This window comes from Pinus tabuliformis, chromosome 3_2 (assembly GCF_031772625.1).
Source record: "Pinus tabuliformis cultivar Carrire ecotype Pingquan chromosome 3_2, CPIR1, whole genome shotgun sequence".
NCBI classification, from domain to species: domain Eukaryota; kingdom Viridiplantae; phylum Streptophyta; class Pinopsida; order Pinales; family Pinaceae; genus Pinus; species Pinus tabuliformis.
This window is the reverse complement of record NC_142302.1, coordinates 38,684,616-38,704,500: the sequence shown is the minus strand read 5'-3', so window position 1 is coordinate 38,704,500 and position 19,885 is coordinate 38,684,616. Positions and strand designations below refer to the sequence as shown.

Below are 19,885 nucleotides of genomic sequence, written 5' to 3'. Positions count from 1 at the left end.
CTATACTGCCAAAGATTCTGAAGTAGATGACTTCCGGTTTCTTCCCTAAGAAAACCTCCTCTAGTGTTGTCTTTCCTAACGCCCTGTGAGGAACCTTGTTATGGATGTACACCACTGTACTACATGCCTCTGCCCATAGGAACTTGGGCAAGTGCTGATCATATAACATAGCCTTTGCTGCCCCAACGATACTCCTGTTCTTTCGCTTCGCTACTCCATTATGCTATGGATTGTATGGAGCTGTCCACTCTCTCTTGATGCCCTCCTTTGTGTTAGAAGATCAGAAGGGTAGAAAGATTTTCTTATGTTGATAATTACTTGTGATATTCTTGTAGTCTTATTAACTTTCTTTATGTTCTACTTTTATCTTCTTTTCATCAAGCAATCATGAAATCAAAACATGAACATCAACGACACCAGATGTAGGCACTCAGCCAGGGCTAAAACCCCTCTATAGGGAAAAACCCTGTCAAACTTTTCCACTAGTAAATCAAATTGAGATAGACGAAGACCTTAGACCAAAAGACTTCTCTCACTCCACCAAGTCAGCCTTCAAAGTGTCCTTCCAAACTTCAAAGATCAACTGCATCAACACTACGTCATGGATAGACTTTCGACACATCTACTCTAGAATTTTTGGCTCAACTACTCTAGAACTTCGACCTACTATAGCCCTGCAACTTCGGCCCTCCTACAGTTCCATAATTTCGCACATGTGCATCACAAGAGAGAGAAATGTCTCTGAGCTTCTTCGCTAGGGTTTCATCTTGTTCGCTAGGGTTTTTCTCCTTCTTCCTTGAATTTCACACCCTCTTTTCTTGTCTAACAACTGCAAATCGAATGTGCTATGTATGTGCTCCAAATGAGGTCGAGTTGATGCCTTTATATAGTAGATTGCACCTCTCAATTAGGCTGAGTTGTCCAGGTTGAGGCCGACTTGGTGGAGGAGACATAAAAGACTTAATTTACATCAAAGTAAATTCCTTTCTTGATAGATGAAGCCCAAGAAAGATCTTTTACATGATGACAAGGTCAATGACTATTGACATAAACCTTAGAAGCTACAATGGAGGCTTTGATCTAAAAATCATTGACCCAAGAATGAAACCCATGCTTTATTAAGTCAATTTCTTTTACATTTTTTTTCTTTTTTTCTTTCTTTTGATAAATACATTACATAATGATTCAAATACAATTATGAAGACCGACACTAGTTACATTTTTCAACACTTTGCACAAAAATTAGTTAAGTCACTGAATGTGTACTCTCCTCTGTATTCTGTGTGAAGTACCTTGATATTTTTCCCTGTCAAATTCTTGACCAAAGCCTTAAACTCTTGAAACCAAATGAAGACTCCATCCTTCATCTTCAAAAAATAGATCTAGGTCTTCCTGGAGTAGTCATCTATGAAGATTGTAGGGCCTAATTTTCATTTTTAAACATAGAAGCAACATATCACATAAATGCTATGAAATTAAATACAAGTACATACATGTTTCTTCCATTTGATGTCGATCCCTAATTGTCTAGGCTTCGAGTCTCCTGCCTTTGTTACCAAACCGACCCATTCCTCCCTGCCTATTTGAGACCAACCTCTACCATTCCCAAACCCAGAGGACTCCAAGGTCAAAGTCTTTTGGCCCCCATACCCAAAACTCCAAGAACAGTTGGTCAAATTTCCCAAATTTTCAGGTTCGCTCCTCAATTGTGTATCCTTCCCTTCGCCGTGGCTCTCTTTGTATTTTCTCTTCTCCCTTCACTTCCCCCAAGACCCCTTCTTCGTCTCCTTCGATAGGCTTATATTTTCTCCGAGGCTCGTCTCCCCATCACCTCTTCATCGAATCCTCCCCTAATCTTAGTCGGCTACCTGTCAGTTAATCCTCCTTCGACCTTGTTAGGAGGATAAGGTATTTATTATAAGAGGCGGTGGTCTATCCTAAATGGTGACAGGTTTACAATTTTCATTTTTTGAAACATGTGTGAATAATATCAACCACCCTCCTAAATGTTAACGATGTAGTGTGCCTTAATTCATTATGTTTGGTTTAGGTATGATATAAACATATTATACTTTCTTTTGTTTTACCGAATATACTTTCATTTCATTTTGTATGATATATATAACATACTTTCATTTATTGTATACCATAGACAATATATTTTCTTTTATTTATATATAATTATGTTTTCATTTTATTTTGTATAGATTATATTTCCATTTTGATTTGTATAGTATATTGCGCTAATATTTTATTTTATATAATATACTATAGTTACCTATTATGATGACAATACACACTTAAATATCTTACTCAATATATTCAATATTTTCTTGCGAATTAGGTATTTATTTAGTATTTTCAATAATTAATTCTTTTATCCTAAACTTGGAAATTCTTCATAATTTATTATGTATACTAGAGCAGTGCATGCGATGCATGCATATGTAGCTATCATAGGCATGCTTGGTATGTATGTTAATAATCACATTTTGTTTGTAATTGTAGATGGGTCATTTCAAAGGTGACAAAGTACTCATACCCTCTGAGAGGTCTAGTGGAAATTGGGCCACAAATGTCTGAATGTACATGCTGCAACACCCCATTTGGTCTACTTTCACTTCTTGGGAACGTTGCCTTCACGTATTTCCTAGTATGCACCCGCTGCACATATCATCATGTTCCACGCTCAATTTTGGAACACCTGTCACTGTCTCCTTGAGCATCCTAAGTGCTCCATGGTGTAAATGTCCCATTCTCCTATGCCACAATTCATTCAAGTCTCTCCCTTTGCTACTGGTGTTGCTGACTAGTACCTTTGGAGAATCGAGCTGCAACTTGTATAGTCAATTGCTTCAAACCCCAAGTTGCTTCATCGTCTTCTAGTTTCAGTGTTTGATGAAGACATTCTTCCCTACAAAATGGACATCATAACCCTTGTCCTGTAGTTTTGAGACTGAAATTAGGTTCCTTATAGTTGGATAAGTAGTCTCTAACTCTAGTCATGTGTGTTGACGCTCTATTGTCTATGTACTAGACATGTTGTGAAGTCAAGGTAGAGAGATAAGCTATCTAAGCGAATTCATCTTCCAATCTGGAAGACAAATCTGTAGCATCCTAAATACTGAATCTCTTTGCGGCCATATTGGAAAATTTGAGAAACTCAAATACACTGGAGAAGTCCTAAGTATAATTCTTCTTGTGATTTTCTCTTCCTGCCCTGCATTGATTTGTTGCTGCAAACCCTTGCTACAAAATCTTTGCGCTAGATCTGCACTGCGAATCAACTGATCTACTCACTGGAAACCCTCTCCGGTAATCCTATTGCCTACTGCTACTATTCTTGAGGCAAATCAAACTTTTCCTTCACCCTGAACTAGAAATTGATTTTCTGTTTCCAACAATTCACACTGCCTTGCTAGCCTATGCAGATTTGAAATTTGGTGCTTCATATCTCCCTCTGAAACTGCACAATTTCCCCTCCTTTCGCCTAGAGTAGTTTATTTATTAATTATTAACAACAAATAACAATTAAATCACTGATGCATTCTTCACCATAAAAATTCTACGGAAATTTAAAATACGGAATTGAGAAATAGATGCACATACACCATAAAAATGACACAATTATGTTTGGACAATTGTCCCTGGAAAAATCCCAAAGGGAAAACCAGTGCAGCAGATGAGGGATTTATTATTATGCAACAATTTGAGAGTACAATCAATGGAATGCCTTTTGCTGGCAATCCTCCGACAACAACTGATCACAACTGGCAAAATAAACTGGAGATCCAAGATCTGTCTTTGCAACTGAATCTAGCCCTGTCTCGACAACTCGCACTCTCCCAGGCTATTCGCACTACCTCTGGGAAATGTGCATTATTGCTCAAGATAAATTTGTACAACCCTAAATTTGTTTCCAAGTGAGACATCCAACCTCCCTCTAACTTTGGAATTGACTTGCTTTGCTTCTGGGACCCTAATATGACAACTGGTAACTGAAACAAGCCTCTTCCGACAACTCGCACTGGGTTTTTTGGCTATTCGCATTGCTCTGTATGACCTCTTTTGCAGATAATCCGACCTCTTTCCTGCCTCCTAGACACTGGAAATTTTGAGGAAATCTTCCTCCAAAATATTTGCTCCCAAATCTCTATTGCTCCCTGTCACTTTGATGCTTCCCTATCTTCAACTACGCCCTGTTGAATACCTGTAACTAGGTAGTCGAACTGCTCAACTGATACTCTAATGTTCCCGATGCCTCTCTCCAAGCCCTCAACTTGCTCTTATAATCTCTTGTTGGACAACCAACAACCAAGATCTAATCCCGATCAATGACTTAGATCACTTTGACTCCATCAATAGAAATCTCTAGAGAAAAATCGAATTACTTTAATTAACCAACTTTCGTAAGTTAGTCTTAGGAAATAATTAAATTATTAGCTAATTAATTTAATTAAGGCGTTTCCCAAGCTTGTCTCGTGGAGCCTTTTCTGGGTTTTGGGAGATCTCGCGTTTTTTAGCCTCTTAGCATCATCTGAGACTAGAACACTTGTCTGCTACCTCAAGCTCCAAAAATTAATTGAAGTGACACCCATTCAGCCTCATTAAATACTATAAATATACCATTTGTTCTCCTCTTGAAAATTCAGCTCATACACACATTATATCTTTTGTTCATCTAAGTGAAGGAGACAGAAGACAAGAAGGCCGAAGTTGACCAAATAGTCAACATTTGACCGAGCTTCTTCTTTCTCTGTGTTTGACCTCGCACGTATGGATTCTCTCTCTGTTTGACTTCACAAGTGTGGAACTCAGGGCAAAATTCTTTTGGGCAAATCAAAGGGCAACAAACCGAGTTTCTAAGGTGAAGAAGAATGTCGAAATTTGGCCTAGCAAATTAGACTTGACCGAATCCTTTGGGCAACAATTTGACTTGGAAAGAAGATAGTTTGACCAGGTTTGACTACAGTTTTGTTGCTGGTATGTTTGACTTGATTTTTGACTGGAAAGATCAGATGTATCTCTTGTTGAATTGAATAATTTCTCTAAGGAAAGGGTTTTTGGATTTTTCCTTAGAAGAGGGTTTCCCGGGGTAAATTTTGTGTTGTCTTTGTGCATCATTGTTCTATTGTGATCTCTATTGTCCTACTGTTTTTCTATGGTTGAATTTTTGAAGTATAATTGCTTGATGATAAAGTGGAAGTGTTAAAAAGAATATCAATATCATTAGAAGTAATTATCAGTTTTAGGAATTTGTGCTTATATCTATTGTACTTGTAAAATCAACAGATACTTCCTGAGTCCATTTGAAACTCAATGCTACCAATGCTCTCTACTGCATACTGGTGTTATCTCCAAGATCTACATGTATATCTCTATGCTCTCGAGATCCTGTCATGTGACGAGATGCTTCACTATCCACAAACCAAACACCTCTCATGACAGTTCTAGAAAGGCATGACACCAAGGGAAAGTTCTTCTCGAACTTTTTAGCCATCTCATCCATCTGTTCAGTGGTTGGCTTTCCCTTGCCCTTCTTCCTATTTGGACACTGACTGGTAAAATGCCTGAACTTTTGACATGCAAAGCACTTGACTTTGCTCATGTCCTTCTCCATTATACCCTGTGAAGGTCCACCTCCACTCTAGTTCTGCATGGCCTTCCCTTTGCCCTTTTTTCGCTTGTGCAACAAGCGTAAGCTCCTCTTTCTCCTCACCACTCCTTTGTTGTCCTCTAGTTAATGAATTCTCCCAAATCTCCTTTTGGATGAAATCATCACACAACTAGCCCCAATCATGAAGTAGTTTCCAAGCCAAGATTCCATCCACAAAGGTGGTCTAATGCTTGGCATATCCTTTCAAAGCCACTTTCACAATATCTGAATTATTCACAACCTCGCAACCTGCTAAAAGTTCATCACGAGCCTATTGGATCCTTGTGAGGTAAGATGTTACAGTCTTCGATGTTGAGAAATCTAGGGCATTAGCATTAGGGGATTTCTCTTTCATTAGTGATTGCTTGTGAATGCTTTTTACTTCTTTAGATTAGTATCTTCTTCACGTTAGATTATTTAGTGTTCTTCTTCATCAAACAGTAACCAATGGATGAACATAAATAGACAAGAGACACAACATGTAGGCTATCAGCCAGGGCCAAAACCTGTCTCTCTTTGAGAGGAAAACCCACACAAATTATTCTTATAGAGATTCCAATTGACGAATACCAAGACCAAGACCCTTGACCTATTAGCCCCTCCAAGCCCAAGACACAAGTTCTCTTCCACCTTCTTGTTTACACTTTCTCGGTTTCTCCTACTTCAGATTTTGTACCATATGTGATGACACTGAATTGTGATCACTGAACTTGTCAAGGATGTCGAACTTCTCCTTCTCCTGTAGCACCAATTTTGAAGTCATGTCACTGAACCATAGATACTATTGATAGCACGGAGACCTTTCTCCCTTGTAACAACACTGAGATTATGTCACACACTTGTGACCTTCCTCTTGAGGTAGCACCGAATACTTCACTGGAATATCACTGAAGCAACACCGAAACACCATGCTATATTACTGAAGTGTCTCCTTTATAGCACCGAATCATAGTCTTATCATTTCAACGAGTTGTGGCTTCTCCATAGTACCAAACTGTAGTATATATATGTCCTTGATTAAGCAGTGTTCCTTTACTGAGGTACCGAGACTTTCCTTCAGAAATCCGAACTGATATTTCTGTGTTTGGCCCTAAACAAACCCTCGTTGTCCCTTCATTACACTTCTGCGTTTTGTCCGAACTTGTCTTCTTTCTGTTACCCGAATTTCAGAGCTTGACTGTCTCTCTAATGCGAAGAGCCTTCACATGTATTTATAGTGGTTGCCCCCTATAAATAAGCCGACATGTATGTATGAATAGGTGTGTCTCCATAGCTTGAAGCCGACATGAGATCTTTACTTCATCTTGAAGCCGACATGAGGAAGAGAACTTGTGCTTGTCTTTTGGAGGGTTGCTAGACAATCTTATAGACTCATATACATTGACTCATGCTCAAGAAGAACTCTTCATACATGACATTGACTCTTTGACTTAATGATAAATCCTAAAGCTCTCAATGGGAGCCACTAACAAATAAAATCTCTTGCTCATGAAACCCATGAAGCAAGGCATACAAAAATAATTTTATTTCCTTTATTACATCATTTACAAAAGTCACAATTACATGTCATTATGAAGACCGAACCTAGTTACACTTTTCAACATCTGATTTGTTCATCCTGATGCTTTTTAGTTTTTCTCGCAACACCATCTTTTTGTTTTCGTTTGTGCTATGATAAAGACCGGTTAGGGCTATCCACATATAATGTTTTGTATCTTTCCCTGATATATGAGGAATTATATGATCCCTCACACTATCCAAAATTATACCCATCGCTTTCACATCTTTTTGATTGTGTTTGACTGCTTGGTTTGGATCTGAAGGAACCTGGATATCTTTGCTCACAAAATTCCACAAACTATTCATTTTAAAACTATGGTGATCTGCTTATTTTAGAGATTAAAGTTAACAACCCCATCCGACTTGTCTTCATATCTAAAACTACTTAGTGATGCCATCTCACAAATTGACTTGGTAACTTGGTCACAAAACCACAATTGCAAATTATAAAAATAATTTTGTTGTTGTAAAAAGAAGAAATTCGTCGCTGCAAACCCTAGTGATCTCAGATCTCTCCTTCAGAGTTTTATAGAGCTCTGATACCATGTTAAATCTCCTAGTACCAACCCGGGTTGATTTTCTTGCAACAATTATTTATTTCCAGAAATTTATTTTATTATTCAAATAAAATTCGAATTGTTGAAAAATAAAATCACTGGTATTTTAACTTATAGAAATTTATATGTTAAAATCAGAGAGAGATAAATCACACATTTAAACAAATATCCTTCATTAATGAGATTAATTAATCTACAAATTCTTGAATAGAGTACACCAGAGCCACATTAGTAAGCATGAAAGTTGATTGTGCCAATTCACTTCATGGACTAAGGTGTAACTAACCACTGACTGATTTAAACATAACCGTAGTATGATGAAACCAAAAGGTTGACTCTTTAACGTGTAAATGCAGCTAAACAAAATAAGAGGCGATCTAAACTAATGTCAACTAAGATGTGCTTTTGGTTCATATTATATGGAGCATTCTATTAAAGGGTAAATTGCATGCTTCTTTGAAAACTTTTTATCCCAATGTCTTTCATCGTTTTTTACCCTTAAAATTCTCCATTCCATATTCTACTTCTAAGTCCTGAATCAAGAATTGAAATTCTTCATGAATGCATCCTACTAAAGGAAAGAGTTATATTTTTTGTCGAAGCCACAACAAACCTTTTTTGTTTAATGCTTCAACTTATTTTCTTTTCTGTTTTGCAGTTGACGGTATTTCATAGGTCAAATCACGAGGACATAAGCAACATGGGAAGTGGACCAAGAAACATGCTTCATAATTTTCATTTTAGAGTTAAAGAGAATCAAGTGGAATATTTTTTACCAGGAAAACAGATTTGAGAGTACAAATCAAAATTTTACATTCTGTCCAGTGGTTATACAAATGAGAATTTAGATTGTCTAGTTTCGCTTAATGATATGGGTGTATTACAATTTCCATCAACTCCAACAATTGTAAAATAAGCCACAAGTTGTGGATTTGTTGTTTTACATTCCCTAAGATTGCCATATAGTTAGAAAATAATCATATTTTAGATTATTGTGATCCATTTTGTAAAATTGTTGGCCAAAAATCTTGTAAAATGATTAGTTTTTGGAACTTTACATGTTTTAAGAAATTAAAAAAAAATGAATTTAAGTTTTTTCCTATGTTGCACTGTTTTTGGGGATGGGGGAACGACAGGGATAGGGGGATGCCTCCTAGCAATGGCTAGAGCACACCCCCAAAATTTTCAGGGGCCAATAGGTTGGGGACGACAATTATATATATATATATACTTTTGTAGTTGTTTCAAGCTTGTAAGTATAACAAGCTATACTCTAGTATTATGCACAATCCTTACACTCGCCAATCAAAATCTCAAACAATTTAAAAAAGGGTTGAGTGACATTCTATTATTGGCCACCAAACATGAGCTTTAGCTTTAGAAATCTTAACTATAACTACTTTTGATTTGTAATAAGGTGCATGAAGTATCTATCACAGAGAATTGTCTTTATAGAATTCTTTTTATCCCTCATATTTCTTGTTAATGACTATGCTAAACATAAAAGGCATTCCCTTCTCAATAGGTTTTGAATACTTTAACAACTGTGTTGAAAACCACTATAAAATACTTTGGTTTTTTGAAGATATTAAATTCATATTTCAGATTAAGAAGAGGATTGAATAGGAATTTATTTAAACATTTAGTACCAAATTGAAGCCACTACTATCTGATTGTTTTCACAATGCTCGAGGCTGGGATGGTGGAAGCATTGAATTTGAATGACTCCTCAAAACCCACATACAATATGCAAAAGCTGAGATGATCCAAAAAATGAGAAAGAACAAGAGCAATAATCACAAGGATTAGCCTTTTAAAATGTTGCATTTTCTGTTTTCTTGACATGGAAGTTGCTTCTTATAATTTTACCATTGAAAATACAATATCTAAATCACCAGAAATCCAAATTGAAACCCATCATACAAAACCCATGTTTTGAGCTGCAACTTGTACAAAAAATTTAGATTCAATGCATTACAAAATAATGGATGGGAAAAATGATCATATTGTTCAATCATTGATGTCCATGATTGTCAAAACTGAAGTTATATGCTTGGATTATCCCTAAAATCTGCTCAGAAAATCCTTGAAATCTGCCAAAAACAACCCTGAAATCTGTCAGGAACAACTTGGGGATGGCCAGCAAGTCCTCAAGTCCCCAACGAAGTCCTTTGCAGTTTGGGGACATTTCCTAAGGGTCCAAAAGTCCCCAAACGTGCGGATGTAGGGTATGTGGGTTTTTGGGGGGAAGGGGGGGGGAATGGGTCCCCATGCAACATAGGTTTTTGCTAATGGTAATGGGAGTTGGTAGTATGGAATAAGCTAATTAAAGTTTGGAAAAAATATTAATTTATATATTTCAATTTTTGGTTGATCTTTTGAAAAAATATAAAAAGATTTTAAGGCCATTGTTGTAGGAAATGTTCAAACATTCAATTTATTAAATACAATTCAAAAAATTTAAAATTCCCGTGCCTGCAATGCCTTAAAATTTGTATAGTTCAGAAAAAGTTAATTATTTTAAAGTTCTTTACTTATGGGCACTTCAGCAAGACATACATTTAGCGCATTCCTAAATTTCAGAAATAATATGATCACTCATGGGGGCACCTTTCCATGTGCCCACTCATTCGATTTCTCAAATCAATTGCTTAGTGATTGCTTTTGATTGTAAATCGAGTCTTTGCTCTTGCCCACGGATCTTGGTTGTGATTAGAGTGATCACTCAAGTATATGCTCACGTTGATGATTTCAAAGTCTCTTTCAAGGATCGCTTGAGTGGCTGCTTAGGTTGTGGTCAAGAGAGGCCAAGAGAGATGTTGCACTTGGCCAAGACTCTCAATTGTGTGACTTGTGGTTGAGAGGTTATTTGAATTTCTCAAGTCAACAACTCTAGAGTTAATGGTCAGTCTTATTGAGTTATTTGAGTGCATGAATAATGATCAGTTATATTAAGTATGTAAGTAATAAACATACTTGTATTCTTGCGAAATTTTATAATTTGTATTGATATTTTTCCCTTTTGGATTTAGCAATCCAACTAGATATTAACAAGTTTAGTTTCAGTTATTCAATTTCACTGCAATATTTCAAGATGTTTAAAGGATAAATGGATTTTAAGTTTTTTTAAGTGATAATCATTTGGAGGTTCATAACCTTAGAGTTAACCTTTATACAAGATGGGCAAGAATGATTCTATTGTGACTAAGAAATTTGAGTCTACTACATGATTTATTGTTTCAATGACAAGTTATATAATCGAACGATCAAATAAATTAATTGTTGATAGTGAGGCTGTGTTAATCAAAATTTTACAATAAACGACATTGCAAATTCATAAATTTGAGTCTACTACATGATTTATTGTTTCAACAAGAAGCTATATAATCTAATGATCAAATAAATTAATTGTTGATAGTGAGGTTGAGTTAAACAAAATTTTATAATAAATGACACTGCAAATTCATATGATGACTTTAATTAGCAATTGTTGAGTTTGGTGAGGTATACTTGTGATCAAAATGTTGTGTTCACATATTTCTTAGAGAAGTATTGTACAAGGCCTCTATAAAATAAAAGTCGAAAATATTATAATAGTTTATATGAGTACTCTACTTAGAGCCTCTTGACTCATGATTGAGAGTATAATATTTTTTTTTTTGTTTTTTGTTTTTTTGTTTTTGTACTTTTGTCTTTGGTTCTTTTGCATATTTTTTTATTGTGTTATAATAGAGAAGCTTGTATATGACTAACATTTTTGTGTATTGCATATGTTTGTGCTTTTAGAAGAACTTGTATGACATTTATATGCTATATTAAATGTAGTTTGTATTGATAAGTAGAAAAATCTCATGCAATAGGGAATCAACACCCGGTCAAGACTCCAATTAGGCTTATACTTATTTGGTATGGTGATGTCCACCAGTTTGTGGTGTTAATGTCGAGTTAACATGTTCTTTGCTTAGGTTAGTTACTTCATTCATCCATTAGCAATCACATTAATCACAATAACGAATGAAAGAACTTGAATGATAAATGCCGAAGACAAGCCAAGACAGAAGAACACAAGAATATGGCTCAAGCCAAGGAAAAACCCCAAGATGGGGAAAACCCTTGATCAAATCTTCTTATTATTAATCATCAAATGTTCAATAAAGAGAGAGAGATAGAGTACAGTGATTTAAAGTCAACACTGACTTGCCAAGTAGAAGATCTGATATCAAAGCCCTTAAACACGAAGATGACTCAATCAAACTGCAACTCTGGCACTAGGGATGGAGTCTTCTACTTTGTAATTATGAATACTAGTTAGGGCACAAACATAGTCAGCGACAACACCCTATCCATACTCGTATGACCTTCTATGAACTGTGACCTTCCTTCAAACATATCTTCCAACAATTAGATGCTCTTTAACCTTATTCTAAGTTTCAAAAACGGACCATACAACTTGCTAATTAAGCATAACAGACTGTGGCCTCCCTTCTGTAGATACTTGGCCTCCTGGACAGAGATCTCAAGGCCTGTGGCCTGGTAGGAAGTGACCTAGACAAGTGCGGCTTGCTTCTAGGAGATATTAGTCCCAAGGGTTATGCCCAAAACATTGTTAGATCAACCCTCATGTAAGGCGACAATCTATGCTTCAAACTCAGACCTGAAATGAGCCCAGAGATATTCTCAAATAAACCCAGACTTTCACCAAACAACCTCGACTTCCCTTTCTACTACTGAACTTAGACTAGCAAGTAAAAATTTCCCATATAAATCTATCCAGACCTGCAATTGTCCACCATGGAGAATCTCGACCATAACCCAGAAACAAACAATCCATCAACCTCCATCAAGACCTCGGCTACCTTAGACACATTCAAGCAAGTTGATGTGTGTAAAATGAGGGAGAACAAACCTCTCTATATACAATTCGATGGCAGCCAAGAGACGTAACCATTGGGCTAGGTGGGCCGACATATAGGTGAGGTCGACCTTGATAATTTACATGTGAGAAAACATAAATTCAAAAACCCACTTCTCCTTATCCAAATTTGTCGATCTTTAGGTCGATTTTGGTCCTCTTGAAAAAAGGAATTCAACGCCATAATTATCTTCTTCAAATGAGTCATACAAAGTGGAATTTGGCCCTCTTTGTCAATTTTAACAACTCGATTGCCATTGAATATCTTGCTCCCTAAAAGGAAACTTTTGTTAGAGCTCTCCTAAATCCTAATTGCAATCATAATATATTAGACATGAATAAAACTAACTAGTATATTTAATCTCTCTTGATAGTATGAACAATAAAGATATTTCAAATGCAAAAAATAAAATGTATTATTGAATCTATAAATAATTCATAAACTTGGGAAGGATTGATTACAAATTTACTTGAGGTTCATGAATAAATAGTTTATTCAAAGAACTTTGAGGATAATAATAACTATTTTCTATTCTAAATTTAACTATTCCAACTAGGAGAAAGAAATAGTTCTATCCTAATTAGAAACAAATATAATTTAAATATCAAAGCAAAAGATGAATTATTTTAGATGAGAAATAATTCATTGTTAAAACAATTATTAAGTACTGGTTAGGGCACGAACATAGTCAGCGACAACACCCTATCCATACACTAGAAATGCATAATATAACACATCAATGGTAAAGCGAAAGAAGAGTCATCTTAACATCAAATCGTATATATATTTTCATTAATTACAAGCCTTCAAATCCATTATTAAATTTTGATAGCAATATACAAAATTCAATTTCAAATTTTTAAACTAAACAAAAAAGAAAATCTTGTTTCAAAATAGAGAAATCTAGTCTTTTACAAGAAATTCTAATTTTTGTGATTGATTGAACACCACAAACACTACATTATCAACCCTTCAAACCACAATAGCATAGGCTCCAATGCTATAATATCCAGTGTTGATCCACCATAATGGCACAAGCTTCTCCATGCACTTGCCTTCTTTTTGTAATGATGAACTCAAGGTTGAGTTCCACAATAGCATATGCTCTTTCTTTTGTTCTTCATCCTTCAGGTTTTCAATTCTTTTCTTATTATTGAAAAAAATGCTTAATTCTAAATTCTAGAATTTCCAACCCCTTTACTCTAAAATGATAGTTATTTTTATAAATAAAATAAAATATTTTTCTTACTCCTTTTATTTTCAACCAAAAATCATTTTGGATATTCGTTAAATTAGGATATAATTTTAAATCAACACGTTATCAATTATTTCTTTCTTTTGCAATTCAAAATTTATATCTTAATTGAAAATCTTGTAGTTAATAACAATTCTTCACATTAATGGTTAGATAATTGAAATTCATTTATATGTGTGTGTGGGGCACACAATAATCTAGTTAAACAATCCCCAATAAATATAAAATAAGAATATATATATATATATATATATATATATATATATATATATATATATATATATATATATATATATATTCTTTAGGATTTAAGTTTTTTTTAAATAATTAGAAAAAATATCTATTTTTTTTACTTGGAAAGAATGCAAGCAAACCCTGGATTACTTCCCCATATTTCATGAATAGTAAATCGGGTAAACCATCGGCTCTGATTATGGGGTCTTGCTCCAAGGAAATAGAAGAGAGTCAAACCCGTGATCAACAACAATTAGCAACAATATCAAATAACTTATGTCTAGCTCTAGACCACCCGAGCTATCCCTTGGTGTTTTATTTAGGAAAAAATCTATTATAACAACTGAAATATATTTTAAATTTTTGTTTTGTTTTTTTTGTTTTTTTTTAGAATTTTAGTTTTTATTTTTTTAAAAAAATTAGAAAAATATCTATCATAACAACTCAAATATATTTTGTAGGTTTTCGAAATCTTTTATTTCTTTTTTCCTCTATGATTGTCAAAATCCTAATATCTAGAATAAATCTTTATTATTTTATGCACATTTATAAAAAAATTAATTAATAAAAATAAATAAATTATTAACCAAGTATCCAAGTAATAAAATTGGAAAATAAAATTATGAAAACAAAGAAGCATGATAATTGGAATATAAAATATTTTTTCATTCAAGTAATTTGTCTACTATATATATATATATATATATATATAACAATTTAAAATTTATTCAAGAATGTATGCCATGAATTCAAACAAATTTCATCCATGAGGTAAATATAATTCACACTTCATCAATATTTTATTATTTGAAATAAGTTTGTGAATATTGAAAACCAAAAGCAAAGTGTTTCAAAACAAAATAGTGTAAAAAAAATATTATCTAACAAAAATAAGAGTCTTCTTAAAAACGGTGATTTGTTCAAATCAAATAGCATTGACCTTATCTTTAGTCTTTTAGATATATTATAAACTTAGAAAGAAACTAGACAAAATTGAAAATAAATTCTAAACTAATTGCGTAGTTTTAACATCAAAATTCAAAATCATAGAACTTCATTGATTGATTACATGTCAAAAGAGATTTCGAAGGATACAAAATAGTGAAGTGTAACCAAATATTTTATTTTATATAACTCTCTTAAACTATTCTTGTTTCCCGATTTTTAAAAGATCAGTTGTACCAAACATTGTATCAAATCCTTCAATAAGGTCAACTAAAAATTAGACTAGAAAAGAGAATATTTAACCAATGTTATTGTGAGCAAGACAATCAATAACCAAGAGAGAGGAAGGATAAAGAGATTTTTCCCTAAATATATTTCGATGAAGGTTCATGTTTTGCTTGAAATTGGCATAGCACTTCATAATTGCTTTATTTTTAAAAAGAATAAAAGAAAAATAATAAAACAATATAGAAAACAACTAAAAACAAAACTATGAAATCTACTCCTAAACTATACTACACTAACTGACAATGAACTAGGTGAAATCATATGACAATGTAATCATTCATGTAACTCCAAAGTTGCAATAATGTGTTGGTAATATTGGCATTCATGTCAAGGAAAAAAGGGATGAAAGAATACAAGAAGGTCGCAAAGGCCGTGAAGGCCGACGAGGTAAAACCAAAATCCGGATATAACATTGAATGGGTGTGATACTTCAGTGATTAAGTTCTTCGTTTTCAAATGACAGAGAAGCGACTTGTCATCAGTAAACAACTAGTCATATCGGGTCAATCGGGCCTCGAACACATCAGACCACAACAATAAGCTCAAGAGGGTTCTCATGTCGAAGACCGAGACGGCCGAGGAAGTAAGACCTAGTCATTGCCCCTAGTCATAAAGGGTCACTCGGCTAGCTCCTATGAGCTAAGAGTCCATTAGAAAGGCACTAAGACTCACCCACACCCTGAAATCTCGAGATGACATGGCAGGACAAGTAGTCCAGATGATGTAAATGCTAGGAAGTAGGATAGATGATCTGGCAACATGAGGAGCTAACATGTGGCACTCACTTTTGGCCTTTTTGTGTGGCCAATTGGGCAGGTGGTAGGTGACACATGGAAAGTACCTAGACATCTCGAAGTGGCTGGGAACACCACGTGGCAGTGTGCTAATTTGGCAGATGACATAGCAATGATGGCAGAGATGACTTAGCAAGAGCACCACATGGCAGGTCTTGATTGATCCATGGAGTATTTTGACGTGGAAGTCTCTGAAGTCTTGGGATTTGCAGCAGGGTAGTGTTTTGGAAAAGGTTTCCTGTGTATTTCAGTTTGGCCCACAAATCATTTGCACCAAAATAAAAAATCAACCCTAGTAAGGCGCTTACATGGCTATTCGAATATTTGGGAGTGTGCAGAGTCATCTGAGCATCTTGTGTTTTAGATGTGAACCAAGTATGGTCACCAACAAATACCTGAATTCTAGATTGAATTGAAGCAAAGGGAGTTCATGAAAGTTTCAGGAGTTGACGTTTGGAAAAGAGGAAACACAGAGTTATCTGGGAATTTTGGGATTCACCCATGTATGTAATTGCATAGTTAGGAAAGACTCGCTCTAGATTCAAGTGAGGAAAAAATGTTGGTGAAAATTCCAATAATTATGGTTCCACTAAAAAAGGAGGATATCTAGGTAGTCGGGGATCTACTCGTGTACACAGTTTGCATAATTAACAAAGGCCCGAACTTGAGATACATCAAAGGCAAAAGAATTGGTCAAGGTTCCATTGGTTCGTGGTTCCGCACAAAAAGAGGTATACATCCATCTGGTTGTGAGCAAAGTTTAGTGTTTAATGCCTTAAGCCTGTACCTCGGGTACATTAGAGCGGTGTTACAGATCCATTTGGGCACATCACTCCCATCATCCATATCAGTATTTTAGGGCTCATCAAACCCTAATTTTAGTTGCTACATGCCCTAAACAAGTCACCCTTTTGAATGCCTCCTTCCCAAACAGTTTCATGACATGAAGACATCCTGAAATGACCTCTAGAGGGACTAGCGCAGGTAGGCCCATGTAAGGGTGCACTGCAGAGCAGTTGAGTCCATGCCAGGGTGCTCTACAGAGCACTTAGGCCTCCTTTCACCTGTGCTGGGCGAGTTTGAGTGAAATTCACATAGGGTTTGGGGAATATTCTTATCTTTTGGAGTCATCTAGAAGGTTCCCTCACTTATCAACTCCTATGAGCTCGAAAATGGATGAGGAATGAGTTAAGATACATCCTATCCTCTCATCCCTTCCTCCATGGAACTAATTCTAAGTATGGAATGCCATTCAATACCACCATTTATGACAAAACCTCCTTCATCTCCCTATAAATTGACCACTCATCTAAGTGATCAGGGGCTGGACTATGTTGAATTGTAAGGAGATAATGTTGTTATGAGAATTGGCTTTGAAGCAAGTATTGTAATGCTACAAGTTTGTCATGCTTTTGATGTGATGTGGATGGGATCCAAGCCGGAGGAATGACTTTGAATCAGACATGATGGTTGTAATTTCTTCTTCTATTCAATAAAGTATTTGAACCTTTTTCCCATATGTTTGTATTGTCATATGATGCTTATATGTGTGAAATGTATCTAATTCCATTCACTTGTATTCAATATATCTTTTGCTTTGATCAGTTCTTTGTCTTCTGTTTGTGTTTACAAGTACTTCTCAAGCGTGTTAAGTACGGGAAGGAGCGACAAGATCGATACAAAGGAGACAAGAGGAAAGAAAAACTACAAGTAGGTCTTCTCATCTTCTTTGTCTTATCTATTTCCTATAGGAAAAGGCTAAAGTGCTTTAAACTGTTGTTCTAGATATGGCTACTTATCTAGGGAATTAGTATTTATCTGTAGATACCAAATTCTCCAAAACAATTTGGTGACTCCACTGGGGATTATTCGATACCAAGCCAAAGATTATCTGATCATTGGCGACACTCTTTATCATCGTGGTATTGATACAAATTTACGGAGGTGCCTCACACATGAGGAAGCCGAGAAAGCTTTGAATGATTGCCATTTAGATGCTTGTAGTAGACACTTATCTGGATATGCTACCGCACAGAGAATTCTCCGTGCCAGTTACTTCTGGCCAACTATATTCAAATATTGTATTACTGCCGCCAGAAGCTGTCACGCATGCCAGATTTATGACCAAAAAACTAGATTACCATATGCACCATTGCATCCAAGTATTGTTGTTGGATCATTTGCCAAATGGGGCATTGACTTCATGACATGTAACCCCACCTCGGCCGGGGGGCATGGGTATATTATAGTCGCTGTTGACTATTTTACCAAATGGGCTGAGGCGATGCCAACATTAAACAACAGTGGTGAAACGACTGCTCTTTTCTTTTTTAACCATGTGGTTGCCCGTTTAGTTTACCACAAGCCATAGTTACAGATGATGGGTCGCATTTTCGCAATCACATGACGGCTGAGTTGACTGCTAAGTTAGGACTGTCACATGATAGTTCTACCCCTTATTACCCGCAAGCGAATAGACAAGTTGAGGCTATCAACAAAGTCCTGAAGCAGATGTTGCAAAGAATGATAGGGGTTCATAAATGAAATTGACATTTAATCTTGTACTCTACCTTGTGGGCATATCGAACCTCAGTGAGAAATGCAACTAGATTCACACCCTTTCAGTTGGTGTATGGTTTAGAAGTAGTCTTACCGATACAATGTGAAATTTCATCTCTCAAACTCACAATTACCCTGTTACCCGACACTTCTGAAGAAGAAGCGTGTTTCTTGGAACTAATTCATCTGGATGAAACCCATTGTGATGCTGCATTAGCTAACAAAGCGCATAAGAAATGAATCAAGGCGCAATATGATAGAAATGTCAAGCCTCGTATCTTCTTAGAAGGAGACCTGGTCTTGCTTTACGATCAGGAAGCTGATAAACTTGGAGTAGGGAAATTTGAACCAATGTGGATGGGTCCTTATATTGTCAAGCGTGTTTTGGAAAAAGGTGCCTACGAGTTAGTAGATTATGATGGGATTCCATTGTCGCAACCCCGAAATGGGCTATACCTGAAACGTTACTATGCTTGATTGAGTGTAGTAAAACTCACTGTATATATGCTTTCATTGCATGTGTGTGTGTTAGTGTGTGTCTTTTAGAGTTTTTATCTGGTTAGTAATCCGCTTTGCATTTGTTGCAGATGTCGGAGTCTTTAGAACCATTTGTTGGTTACGCCGATGGTGCTAGTCATAGTACGCAGAATCTATCCTCTGCAGCATGGGCCATTTTTGCTCCAAGTGGCGAGTTAGTGAGTTTTCAAGGGATTTGTATCGATCGATCGACAAAAACATCATTGAGTATAGCGCGTTGATCGAACTTCTCTATGATGCCATTTCACTTGGCATTCACCAAATCATCGTTAGGCTGGACTCACAACTCATTGTACTACAACTAAAAAACATTTATACTATCCGAAATCCAACAATTCTTCGCATGTTCCTTAGAGTTCATATTTTGAATACATTCAATATCAACATATTTCCAGAAACTTTAACACACTAACTGATTCCCTAGCAAATTATGTGTTAAATAGACATTTGCAACACATGTAAAAGTAATATTTTCAATTCACATCATCAGTTGAATAGGATTGCACATAACCATAGAAAACTCTGAAGGTAAAATAGATAGGTGTTTTAAAAGTTTTTACAAAATTTGTGTCCAAGACACGTTTGGT

At 35.6% G+C, this 19,885-nt stretch overlaps 1 protein-coding gene across 1 annotated transcript in view; it reads left to right on the top strand.

The window, feature by feature from the left end:
* Positions 1-8,875, top strand: part of ELP6 (elongator protein 6) — a 218,580-nt gene extending 209,705 nt beyond the window's left edge. The window contains exon 6 of the mRNA XM_089415761.1: positions 8,432-8,875. Coding sequence (XP_089271887.1) covers positions 8,432-8,566 — 135 coding nt within the window. The 3' untranslated portion in view covers positions 8,567-8,875. The remainder of the gene's footprint in view (positions 1-8,431) is intronic.
* The last annotated feature ends 11,010 nt before the right edge of the window (positions 8,876-19,885 follow it).